Source organism: Petromyzon marinus, chromosome 3, assembly GCF_048934315.1.
Source record: "Petromyzon marinus isolate PM22_M1 ecotype Great Lakes invasive population chromosome 3, UKy_Petmar_22M1.pri1.0, whole genome shotgun sequence".
NCBI lineage: Eukaryota > Metazoa > Chordata > Hyperoartia > Petromyzontiformes > Petromyzontidae > Petromyzon > Petromyzon marinus.
Genome location: NC_133669.1, coordinates 7415956 through 7429334, shown reverse-complemented (window position 1 = coordinate 7429334; position 13379 = coordinate 7415956). Strand labels below are relative to the sequence as shown.

The window sequence follows — 13379 nt, the reverse complement described above, 5'->3', positions numbered from 1 at the left end:
CATGCAAAAATGGAGCCCAACAAACGAGTAACCCTCAATGGCCTTGTACTGCCATGGAAGAAAGGGATTGTATTTGGGAACATAAAAGCTCTTATTCAGAAAGTATTTTTTTTCAGGGGAGGTGGAGCGGGGTCTGAATTACTGGTCAGAAACAAAGATGACTACTACTGAAAAGGTAGCACTGGAGAGGTAGAATAAAAAAGACAGGCAAAAAATGTGTTAAGTTTATATTAACACAGGGAGTGTCAGCAGTGTTGATCTGAAAAATAAGATGACCTCCCCGCGAGTGGAGGTTATGTTTTTTCCACAAGTTCTCCCTCTACAGTATTCCATTAGAACCCCCCCCCCGCCTCAATATACACGCTAGTGTTCTTAAACTATAACTGGGGAATAGTCAACATGGTTTCCCCTTGCCTTCCTTAATGGTTTTAGGTGACAGGTACTGGCCGCAGCTTTATATCATACCTAGCACACACGGTATGTATAACTTTGGTATTTACATCAATGTGTGATCAGTGTCTCACCTGTTTTATTTGAAAGCTTAAGAACAAAGGGTTTCATGTCCACCAGGAGGTGATCAAATTCAGCATCAAGTAGATCCCACAAACTGTGGCTTGACATTCTGTGCACATGAACCAAAAAAATTAAGTAACTTTCCAACAAACATATGTCGGTAGAAGTATTGAATTTGCAAAACTGATGTCATTTCAAAACGTTACATTTATATCACCTACTGCTGTATACTCAAGCAAAGTGAGAGTCAATACTAACGGTATTATGGTATTAAAACTAAAGTACACTTGGTTGGGGGTCAACTGAGCCCATATCATCCCTATAGAGTCTATAAAATAAATACTGTACCATTTTGTGGAAATTCATAGTGGCGAACCTATGGAGATTGGGCCTGCTTTTAGGAGTGACATTAAGGAGCGCCACTGTGGGTGCCGTGGTAGCGAGATGTTAACTACTTTGCCTGGTATACAGGAGGTCGTGGGTTCAATCCTGATGCTGATGCCTGTATATTTGGAGTTTGCATGTTCTCCCCGTGGTCGCGTACATATTTCTCCAGGTCCTCCAGTTTTTCCTTCCACATTTAGAAACGTGCATTTCGAGAATTTGGCTGCTATAAATGATCACATGATAAGCCACTTCGTTGAGCTATCATTTGTGGCCAGGTAACTTCTGAAAAAGAGATATATAGCTCAGTGGGCCTTACCTGGTAAAATAAACAAAAGTTTAGTTTAAAAGTTTAGTTTATATACCAATAAGTGAAAAGTTGTAAATAACTCAGGGTTGTCGATGAGCATTGCTCAGGGGCAGTCCAGAAATGACGTCACACACCTAGGGGGGGGGGGGGGTCAGACATTTGTGACGATGCGTGACGAGGGGGGGAGGGTTAGAATTGTTATAACAGTAATTTTGATGAATTTTCATTATTAACTATTTTATTTTTATTGACTAAGGTCACCTTTTATTTATTGCATGAATGGGCATTTTGCTTCTCCATGGGAGAGAAGCATACATTTTGAATGATTGTTATTAAACATTTTGATTTTAATGATTCTACCTGGGCGCTTAATTCTGTGGAATGAATGTGATTGTTATAATTGTACCCTCCATTTTGCTTCGTTCTACTACAGTTTCAAGTATTTTTTTAGGTTATAATTACTTTTAATATTTTATAATTATAGAATTTCAATATGATATTCTGAACATCTGCAGTTTTAGTTCGACGTTAAATATTTTCAAGTGAATTTTATGCAAAATTTCAGCTTTCCAACGCCTCCTTTTTAATACGTGTTTTCTCCTACAACATCAGAGTGCAGCACCACATTAAATACGCACTACAATGATAATAGTTTAAAGTGATTTGAAGCATGTTTAATTTTCAAAATGGGAATATGGTGTGGGGGGAGGGCAGAGCTTTGTGACGTCATATTTGAGGGTGGTCTGACTTTTTGTGACGCCGTGTGACGAGGGGGGGGGGGGTGAAAAATTGGCCAAAATCGCGTGACGTCATTTATGGGAGGCCCCTCACCTTGATAACTAAACAAGGAGACACTTTTGACTTTGTGAATAATTTTCAGTTTGCAAGGACGATTCCAATGTTGCCAGTTGTGGACACAATAACATTTTACTTATATTTGACATTTACCGTGCATATTATGGCAGCAAAGCAGGAGAGAACATATTCTTGGTTCTTTCGGTAAAGTCACGTAGAAGGGAAACAATAAAATAATAAAAATATAGAACAATAACATTCTCACGACGTTTCGATTGCAACACAAGCAATCATCATCAAATGTGAAAACCACAACAAGAAAATTTGATAAAAGTGGCGGTTATTTTTAACATTAGCACCACGGAGAGAGATTTGACAGTTTGTTCAGATGGACGAGTCCATCTATGTTCAGAAAAGAGGAGGGGGGAGATGAAAAATAATGGATGCGGTCTGAAAGACACCTTAAGCGTGATCAATCAATTAAGACCCGAAATGGTTTATCAAATCATTCCAATGAATGCTGAGCCAGAATCCATCTTCTTGGTTGAAATTGTCTCTGTGTTTGTATATGTGGATAGCCTCATGAACGAATCTCTCATGGTAGCCAGATGGCTTACAAAGAACCTGTCTTGGATAAGTCAATGTCATGTGAACCTCCTGAATTATAACAGTGATCTGCCACGGTCGAGGTGTTGGTCCTACCGTGTTTCAGGTCTGCTTTGTGTTCACGAATGCAGTCCGAGACATATCGTTTGGTTTCTCCAATGTAACTACTACCACAGTACAGAGGCAACTTAGTTTGTAGACGCCAGGGTACTGTATGTCCGGAATCACATCTTTTACAGATGGAACCAGATCACGGATTTTATGTAATGTGTTGAATCGGACCTGGATCTTGTGTTTATTCAAGATTTACATTACATAAAATCCGTGATCTGGTTCTGTCTGTAAAAGATGTGATTCCGGACAAACAGTACCCTGGCGTCTACAAACTAAGTTGCCTCTGTGGTAGTAGTTACATTGGAGAAACCAAACGACATGTCTCGGACCGCATTCGTGAAAGCAGACCTGAAAAACGGTAGGACCAACACCTTGGCCGTGGCAGATCACTGTTATAATTCAGTAGGTTCACATGACATTGACTTCTCCAAGACAGAGGTTCTTTGTAAGCCATCTGGCTACCATGAGAGATTCGTTCATGAGGCTATCCACATATACAAACACAGAGACAATTTCAACCGAGAAGATGGATTCTTGCTTAGCAATCATTTGAAGGATTTGATAAACCATTTCGGGTCTTAATTGATTGATCACGCTTAAGGTGGCTTTCAGACCGCATCCATTATTTTCCGTCTGCCCCCTCCTCTTTTCCGAACATAAATGGACTCGTCCATCTGAACAACTGCCAAATCGCTCTCCGTGGTGCTAACGTTAAAAAAACGCCACTTTTTTCAAATTTTTTTGTTGTGGTTTTCACACCTGATGATGATTGCTTGTGTTGCAGTCGAAACGTCGTGAGAATTTTATTGTTTTATATTTTTATTATTTTATTGTTTCCCTTCTACGTGACTTTACCGAAAGAACCAATAATATGAATCCCTGCAGTCGCGAAAGCTTTAAATCAGTAGAGAACACTTGACAAAATTATAATCATTGTCAGTAATAGAATCATCCAACAATTCGAAGCTTCAGGTTGGCTAAAATAATTGTGATTTTGTAATAAGCCACCAATATCATCCTATGGACAAAATATCTCCAGGGGGAATGGGAAATTTCCTCGATTGGTTGAGAAGAAAATAATACCTTAAAGTAACGACCAAATCAATAATTACAAGACTTTAGTAACAAATGCAGACGTCACCATCGTTAACCAAGTCCACGTCTCATGTGCCTTGAACTGCCGCGTCTGAAAGCTGGGTCCACACCTGAGCGATCAAGTTGCGCAACTTAATTGCCTGTACGTGTGGATGTCTGCTTGCTCGAGACGTTGCTAGAGACGTACACAAAAACAAATCGATTCAGTTGCATGCAACCAAGTTGCGCGCAACTGATCCCTCAGGTGTGAACCCGCTTGAAACAACGCTTTTTAGTTAACATGCCACCAAGTTACAAGAAACCCAAGTTGCATGCGACTTCACATGTCAGGTGTAAAACCGCCTTCGCCGCAACATGAAAGTCTGTCTCCTACCCTCACTGAAGCTTCAAACTCGCGTAAGGACAAGGGGAAGCGTGCAGGCACGGCCAGTGGCGGCGTGCAGTACACGCGTTAACATCCCCTGTCAATCCACTGCTGGATGATAGTGGGGGGGGGGGCTGCTAGCAAAGCCCGTGCGGAATCGTGGTGGGGAGGGAGGGAGAGGGACGAGTTATTTGGCCACAATTCACGCAGGGCAGTGGCGGCTTGGTGAAGAAGACGCGGAGGACCACACAATTATTTTTTTTAGTACCGTACAGTACAACGATTTTGTTTTGTGTGCACTGCGACTCCCCGCTGCTTGACAGAGCAATGTCGCGACGATTCGACTGTGGATGGTGCGGTGCGGTGCGTGCGAGGGAGCAGCGAGCCTGCTTGTTCGATTTACCTCAAGCGACAACTCAGAAGGCTGGAAAGTAACGCCTCTTCCGAGTGTCAGAGACGGTTAAAGGAAGAAAAAAAACCACAACAGCCTCGTATCGGTGAAATAACGAACAGGTAAATGGCGGAATAATAACAGATTCACAGCCGAGTAACGACGATTTAAAAAAAAAAACAGCGACTGAGTAACTGCGACGTAACGCCCTTGTAACGGGCGGAGTAACTTAGAAAGTAACGAGCGGCGTCGCTCACGTGACCACCGCCGCTGTCGCGCGCACGACCGTTTGAACCGCCCCTTCCGGATTGCGCGCGCGAGACTCTCGCGAGACGTGAGCGCCGTCGCCATGGTAGCGGCGTCAAAGCTTCGCGCGCGATCGATCAAAGTCGCGTGGATGGGGGGTGCGGTGAGAGGGTGGGGGAGGGGTCGGAGGGGTGTTGCGGGGGGGGGGTCGGGGAGGAGTCGGAGGGGTGTTGCGGGGGGGGAGTGTGTGGGGTCGGGGAGGGTGGGGGGTTGCGGGGGGGGGGGGTCGGGGGGAGGGTGGGGGTTGCGGGGGGGGGGAAGGGTGTGGGGTCGGGGGGAGAGGGTACGGGGTGAGGGTGGGGGGGGTTTCGGGGGCGAGGGTGTGGGGTCGGGGGGGGGGCGGTGGGTGGGGGGTTGAGGCTGAGTTGGTTAATACGTTGTTGTTTATTGACGTTATTTCATCATGGGGCCTCCTTTGCCAGTACCAAAATGAGAATAGGGTTTCCCTGTTTTTTCTGGCAACAAAACAGGTGTTAAGATGTTAAAACACTCAAACTGAAACCTTTTACAAGGAATCACGTCTGCATTAACCACAATACTTGTGGTCAGAATGCAAATAAAAAACATACTCCCATAAATTTTTATTTAAAGCTTTCGTGACTGCAGTAATTCATATTCTTAGCTCTTTCGGTAAAGTCACGTTGAAGGGAAACAATAAAGTAATAAAATATATATATAAAACAATAAAAATTCTCACGACGTTTCGACCATAACTTTACCGAAAGAGCTAAGCATATACTCCCATAATATATGCATTGTCTTTGAAACTGATTGGTCCACAACAGAGGACGCCTTTTGTTAGACACCGTTTGAGGCTAGGGGGCCGTCCATAAATGACGTCACTCGATTTTGGACGATTTTTGACCCCCCCCACCACCTCGTCACACGGCGTCACAAAAAGTCAGACCCCCCCTCAAATATGACGTCACAAAGCTCTGCCCCCCCCCCCAAAAAAAAAAACCAAGGACATGAAGGCCCTAAGGGCCCGCAATACTCTAGTTAATGAATGCAAACAATGCTTTACATTTCGATGTAAAGCTTTCGTGACTACAGGGATTCATATTCTTGGTTCTTTCGGTAAAGTCACGTAGAAGTGTAATTTATAATGACTTATTGTTAGTAGTTCAGCTTTTTGGAGTTTATTGATTATATTTATGTATATTCTTAGTTTTTTCGGTAAAGTCACGTTGAAGGGAAACAACAAAATAATAAACCGTTTGAGTTATGGTCGAAACGTCGTGAGAATTTTTTTATTGTTTTATATATTTTATTATTTTGTTGTTTCCCTTCAACGTGACTTTACCGAAAAAACTAAGAATATGAATTACTGCAGTCACGAAAGCTTTAAATCAACATTTATATTTATGTAGTTTATATTTTAGTTTGTTATCAGTTTACTATATGGTAGTCATTATATAGTGTAGTGTATACCCAGTTACTTAATGTTAATAGCTCAGCTTATTGGAGAGTATATTGAATACATTGTTTATATTGATGTGGTTTATATTTAGTTTTTTTTACATCGGTTTATTGTATGGTAGTAGGGTATTTGCAGTTCTTTAGAAACTCCTCCTGTTTTGTTTTCCACATAATGCACTAGCTTGATATGCAGTTCTTTATTATTAAAATTTCCCTCCCTTTATTACTGCTAATCCTACATAATACACGAGCATAATATGACTTTGAGACCCCCCCCCACCGCCTACACATTCCACAAGGAGTGACTAACCCCATACAGTATCTGCATTTTATCATCAATATGCTTAATTCCTCTGTTGATATGTCAACTCCTTTGTCAAGGCGCTCTCCTCCTCCCACCAAGCTTAAAATACGCTGCCAAGCTTAGCAGTGTTCATTAGGACGGTGTGTTTCCGACAGCTCTGTTCTTCACCTGAGGACGGCTGCTTGCGTTGTGGCCGAAACGTCGTGAGAATTTAATTGTATTACGTTTTATATTTTTTATTGTAGTATTTCCCTTCTACGTGACTTCACCGAAAGAACCAAGACAATGCTTTACATTTGCAAGCGTCTTGTCAGTACCCTGATAGTAGTCAGCGTCTCGCAGCTAGGGGAATTTTTTTTTCGCATTCATAATTAATTTCTCCAAAGTGAAAAAAAATACCCGTTAAATGTGTAACCTGTGTGGTTATGTACTTGTCATATGGTGCGTATTTTAGTGCTTCAGTATTATAAGGAGAGCCTCTTTATTTTTTTCTATTGAACATATTTTTTTGACAGTGTTGACTTGATGACCCGGTGTTGATGGGAGGAGAGACTTCACGTGAACACGATCACTGATCGATTCGATTCGGTGTGATCGATTCCGTGTGATCGAGTCGGCGTGTTACGGCACCGATTTTAGAATCAGCTCGGCGTGGCACAGGTGAGACGCTGAATGGGTGAGCTCCTCCGTCAACACGTAACTTGTAACCGTAAAAGTAACACTCGAATCTAAATTAATTAATGAGGATAAAGTAATAATTAGTACTAAAGTGCTTGCTACCCAGAAACCTCTACAATTAAGGTTTTGGAGATTACATTTGGTTGTGAGAGTTTAAAAAAAAAAGGTTAATTTTGGTGTAAGTACAAAAATAAGTACAAATAATACTGGTAGGAACGAAGTTGTAAACTGAGTGTACCAGCCTGCAATAGATTAATGTGTCCGTCCGTCCCCTTTCAATACTTCAACGAAGTGAAATCTCGTGCTGTTGGGTGTAAAATCAGCAATAGACAGCGCAGAGACTTGATACGTCTTATTGCACCCAACATTTGGAAGTCACATTATCTCATTTGCGAACTTCTACCAGCCCACCCTGCAGGGACCTGTTTCAAAACCTGCAATTAATCCCATATGCGCGGGGATTTGATCGGCGAGGCGTGGGGTGTAAAGTTGACAGGTCACTCGTGTGAGGAACATAATTATTGTTACGAGTATTTGTGGCGTGTTTGAGTGCACAGGGGAGGCATCCGTTGTAACAACCAACGGATGACTGGAATAGTGGCGATAAAAACAAATTTATTTTGTGATAAGTTGCTTAAAGTTCGTATGGTTTAATTATGTTATTAATTGGTAAAGCGGAGGGCTCGGAATAGTCACTCGGCGGCTTCTGTGTTAAAACGCGCACAGATTTGCATGTACTTGTGGATTTTAGAAACGGCGTGGCGCATGGATTTGATCAGTGAGGCGTGGTGCGTGAACTTGACAGCGCATTTGGTCATTTCAGATGGTCCCCACGTGCTCGTGTGCTGGAGAGGCTGATTCAACACAAACAACGGAGTCTCCTGGATTCCTTGTGTCCACGCGTGGAGAGCAATAAGATCACACCGGAGAACTATCGTTTTTTTGTTTGTTAAATATTGTTGACCACCCCCAACTGTGCCCAAGAAGACGATCACGGCCAGAAAGGACCGAGGCACTGTGAGCGCAGGTCACAAATACAACACAGCACACTGTTGTACAGTGTATCAAAAACATTCCAGGTTGCACACCTCATCACGACTGTCACAGTCCAGATTACCTGCTGTAGAAACTGCACGTGGAATATTTTCTGTTTTTACACAATTAATTAATTAGGGGCTTAATTTGTAACGTCGTGTAAACAACTTCACTGCAGAGCTTTGAGGAAGTGTTCTGGAAAAACATACTTAAGCGAAATAGAAATTCACAAAATAATACAGCAATTCAGAATGAGTTCTGCCGTTTTTGAAATTAAACGTGCAGAGATTGAGGATGTCGAGGACATTTGGCGGATGTGCATGGAGCTGGCTACGCATGAGAGTCGCCAATACGAGATAATTTCTGAAGAAGACCTACGGACGAACGGCTTTGGAGAGAATCCCATATTTCAATGTGTGGTGGTGAAGGTGCCTCCGAAGCACGGGTCTAGTGGCAAACCAGCGGCAGTGGGCTACAGTCTGTATTTCTACTCCTATGACACCATCAATGGGCGATCGATCACGATGGACAGCATCTACGTTATGCCAGAGTTTAGGAACAATGGAATTGGCAAGGCGCTGCTTAAAAGGGTGGCTGAGACTGCGGCACAGAACAACTGCTCCTCAGTGTGTTTCTACGTTTACAACTGGAACAAGCCTGCTATTGCGTTTTACCAGAGAATTGGCGCCCAGGATGTAACGATCTCCCAGAAGATGAATTGCTTCGTTTTAAATGGTGGTGCGATGGAGGCGCTCATAAAGAGCCCACGTGCGTCTGGTTCAAGCTCACAAGCAAGCCCTGTGCTCATGACTCCAGGTATTTGCAGTCATGCTTGCGATACGTCATTGAAGGAATAGGCAACACAAAACATCGAAAGTTGTTTTAATGTAGATACACGTAAAAAAATATTTTGCTTGCTAGACTTTCTTATACAAAATATTTGTAGGACAAAAACAATGGTCAGGCACTCCATAATTGCTATCTGGTCACATCACTGCATTGATATTCATCATGAAAATGTAACCAGAGTGATATATAGTCATAACTTTCAAGTATTTTTTTTATCATACAGTTTCAAACTCATGTTAAACAGCTTAAGCAAATAGTCTTAAGTATCTAAAATTGAATATTTTAGGTTATGCCTCCCTTTGAAGTACATTGTTGGCTCTATTATTGTTTTTTCATGTATCACACTTGCTGAGCATAGGCCCAAAACGTCAAACGGCCAGCAGTGTACATCACTTTCTGAATCAACTGCTGGATGAAGGCCTCGCCACGTCATGTCAGTCAAGGGGGTTTTATTTGACTTTACTTCACCCTGCTGGTCTTGCACGTTTTTCTTTAATGATATTTCAGTAGGAGCCCGGTACAGACCACGAACCGCGACATAAGTGGTGGTGGTGGGGGGGGGGATGACAGAAACTCTGCAGACATAAGTCTCGAAAGCTTTGCTCCTGAATTTAGATGAGGGAGGAGATTGGGTTCGACCGTTTGCATGTTTACTGGGCAGTGCAGAATATTTGATAAATGAATGCATCATCACATGCCTAACACTCAACATTAGCTTGTTCGCTGTACAGTGACAAATATATAACTCGAGATTTGGGTTGAATTCCAATGCAATGTTTGTGTATGAATGTTTAGCGAGAGTTGTGGGACGTCTGTACGCGTCTGTGCAGCAGTCGAGGAGCGGAAGTCCAATGGTTAGCGCGCTGCATTACGAACCCGGCGACCCGAGTTCAATTCCCAGTGACGATTGTCTGAACCGGTCTTGGGCCTCCCCTAGGTCAACGTAGCCTCAATTGAGTACCTAGTGCGATGTGTAAAAACATTGCCATGCGGGAGACGAAGGCGGCCCGGCATGGTGTTGGCCACCCACTCCCTCGCGTGCCGTGCCGGCCATCGTAGGTGCTCGCTAACAGCACTTGCCCCAACAGTCTGTCGAGGATATATGGGGGATCTTTGTATTTGTCTTTGCAGCAGTTGATGAACACCCTATCCTGTGATGTGGACCAAGCCCATGTTGAGAATGTGCTGCTGCTATCTGAGAAGGAGCTTCTGTGCACCTACTCGGAAGAAGGCACCATCAGCTCGTCTCACCACCGCGATGAGTCTTGTTTTGCCAGTTAATGCTGTCTGTGATTACGTTTTTCAATCTGTTTTCTGCTCCAATAAACTATGGATTTATTTCCTGGATAAAAAAGTTAATGCTCGTGTAGTTAGTCCAACTGTGTCGCAGACGTTCCTTTTAGAGGCAACATCTTTATTTATAACACCGTAACACAAAGGGGTAAACTGCCCCTTTACCAGATACAACCTAGGGTGGTGACCACCCAGATAACTACACCATACAGGGGAGGTACTGCTCCAAAGGGTCGGACCCTCACTCGGGTCTCCGACCACGTGGTCCCTCGTAGGACGAAGCGCTTCCAGCTTGAGACGCAGAGCTTCCAGCTTGTCGAACGAAGAGACCTCGGTCCCTCTCAGGGACCCGCCTTATATCCCTCTTCGGTCGGGGCCGCTGCGCCCTCGGCCCCGCCCGCCTTCTTGAACATTCTCGTTCCCCCTTGATCCTTCTCAAGAGCTCTCCCCGGACACGTGATCACCCACTAGTCCCCCCACCTGGGGCCCCTGTGTGGACATTCTGGATCACGTGTCTACGGAGTCAACCAGAGTGCCACGGCCCGGGGCAACTCTGTTCCTGGACTGACACTCACCCCCTCCCCCTCGGGGGAGCCCCCAACACACGCTGTGCGTGGTGCCCGCACTATCCCAGTGCTCGCCAAGCCCCGCTAGGGCTGGTATTACACGCAGCCACCCACACGGTGCTGTCCACGATGTAGGAACATTGAAAAGCACGACCCTTCCGGGCCGGCGCCATACAGTGACATCCCCGATGTCACTACACTCTTATACACACATCAACGCTTTCAAAAATGTCTTTGCTTACTATGTTTTCATCGTTTTATGATTGCTCATTCAACTTCTACTGCATAGATGCTGGAATAAAGGGTTTGCAAAGGTTATAACTGGAAATATTGTACTTTTATTCTTACAGATTAAACACGTATAATCAGATTTAAAACACTCACTGGGAAAGCCAATCCAAAATCAACTTTAAGATGCAATTGCCAAATGAATTAAAACATGCACACCGACTCACTTTGGTGGTGAGCCACAATATAGAAATGTCTAACTTGTCCTTTATATTTTGATTTAAAGCTTTCGTGACTGCAGTAATTCATATTCTTAGTTTTTTCGGTAAAGACAGAGACAAGTCCATGGAGGAGCTTGAAAATTGTGAGTTTGATTTTGAAAGTGATCTGGCATTGGATTGGGAGGCAGTGGAGTAATTTTAGTACTGCTGTAATGCGGTCTCATTTACAGGTGTGTGTCAGGAATACAATGACGCATCGAGATAACCACGGACTGCAAGCTTGACGCCGCTCAGGGGCAATAGCATGCAATGACGATGGCCACCCAGTGACACCATGGCCATGATGTGACCGCATTATTCGGCTAGCATCACGCTGGCTCGCCATACCCCGAAGGCACAACTGCAACGGTTGCTATAGCTCACAAGACGCATGTCTATTGCGTTTGAAATATGTGCCGACTGCATTATAACATAGCTACGATCAACTCACAATGTTTGAAGAAAAGCCACATCCTAATTAACAAAGATTCCTATACGGATTCATGTATAGTAGTTAAAGTTTAATGGAAAAAAAAATCCTGGCGGAGGGTCGTTACACTATAATGCAAAAGCTCTTATCACAATGTATTAAAAGCAGCTAATGATCACGGCATTTCATCAGTGCAATAACCCGAGAACCTGTTTCTTGCTTGTGCCCTGAGAGCAAAACTCTAAAATAGTTTGGCGTCACCACGATAGTCGCGGTGGCACGTGCGTTTCCTGGTCACCATGGGCAGGCTGCCACTTGAGAAAGGATGAGATTATATAGCTGGCTTGCTGACTCTGCCACCACCACCGAAAACTGCTGCTGATGAAGCAGCACGGCAGCAAAGCTGCCCTGGGTGGCACCAGGACTGGAGGCAACGTTCGGCACAAGGGTGGGGTCACCTTTCCCGCAGACTCTCGCTGGGCGGCAGAATTCACTCGGGGTGACAGCTTCGGCACCCCGGCGAGGGATGATTTACTGGCGCCGATGGAAACTTGCCAGGATTGTCTTACACACGAGTTGCCGTGCTACGGTGATGTCGCCACGGAGATTTGACCCTTGTCATCAGTATAAATAGCAAAAGCTGCTCCTGCAGGTTTAGTGGAGCCAGCTCTGAGCTGTCACAGAACCGGGGGGTAGGAGGGGGGCAGTGTGGGGTCATATGTGCCTCTTCTCTGGTCACATCCACTACCCATACATATATATCGTTTTAGAGTGGCCAGTTGGTTGGCCTGAAGTGGCGATTAGAAAGTCCCATTTTGTGAGACGGAGGAGTTGTACAATGCTTATGATGTTTCTTTGTATTTTTGAGTGTTGTATAATTGAGTCCGCTTGGTACCAATAGCCTTAACGTTCATTCTTTGTAAATCGCCCACGGTTGGTACATGTAATAATTGTACAATGCAGTCAGTGCAGCTCCCCCAAAGTATTTTTTGTGGCAGGGACTTCTAGACAAGTCAAGAAGTCAAGCTTATTTTGCTTAACCAGTGGTGAGAACTCCAAGAGACCAATACCAATAATATATCAGTACCCGTAGGCTTTCGCGACCAATATTATTCATAATAAAGGTTTTTGGGTTAGATCGCGTTATTTATAAATGTGTCGTAACCCTCCACCACCCGACACGACCAATCAGCAAAAAAGTGTCACGTTGACAAAAGACAAATAGTTCACTACTTTAGCCCACCGGTGTGTTGAAGAGTGAATCCAAACTGTAAACGTTGTGGATTCACTCTTCAACACACCGGTGGGCTAAAGTAGTGAACTATTTGTCTTTTGTCAACGTGACACTTTTTGCTGATTGGCCATGTCGGGTGGTGGAGGGTTACGACACATTTATAAATAACGCGATCTAACCCAAAAACTTTTATTATGAATATCAG

The 13379-nt window shown here is 44.0% G+C and overlaps 2 protein-coding genes across 9 annotated transcripts in view; one reads left to right on the top strand and one right to left on the bottom strand.

Annotated features, from left to right (window-relative positions):
• LOC116952842 (centrosomal protein of 112 kDa-like) overlaps window positions 1-4722 on the bottom strand; it is a 55252-nt gene extending 50530 nt beyond the window's left edge. For both annotated transcript variants that reach the window (XM_032972533.2, XM_076073428.1), the window contains exons 1-2: window positions 4585-4722; window positions 525-622 (exon numbers count right to left, since the gene is read on the bottom strand). In XM_032972533.2, coding sequence (XP_032828424.2) covers window positions 525-621 — 97 coding nt within the window. In that variant the 5' untranslated portion in view covers window position 622; window positions 4585-4722. The remainder of the gene's footprint in view (window positions 1-524; window positions 623-4584) is intronic.
• LOC116952868 (thialysine N-epsilon-acetyltransferase-like) overlaps window positions 1-10542 on the top strand; it is a 42178-nt gene extending 31636 nt beyond the window's left edge. For 2 of the 7 annotated variants that reach the window (XM_032972546.2, XM_076073450.1), the window contains exons 2-3: window positions 8103-9130; window positions 10295-10542. In XM_032972546.2, the coding sequence (XP_032828437.1) occupies window positions 8566-9130; window positions 10295-10320 (591 nt within the window). In that variant the 5' untranslated portion in view covers window positions 8103-8565 and the 3' untranslated portion in view covers window positions 10321-10542. Of the gene's footprint in view, window positions 1-4564; window positions 4695-6449; window positions 7278-8102; window positions 9131-10294 lie in introns of those variants that run through there. The other 5 variants (XM_076073437.1, XM_032972557.2, XM_076073458.1 and 2 more) reach the window with 5 other exon arrangements.
• The last annotated feature ends 2837 nt before the right edge of the window (window positions 10543-13379 follow it).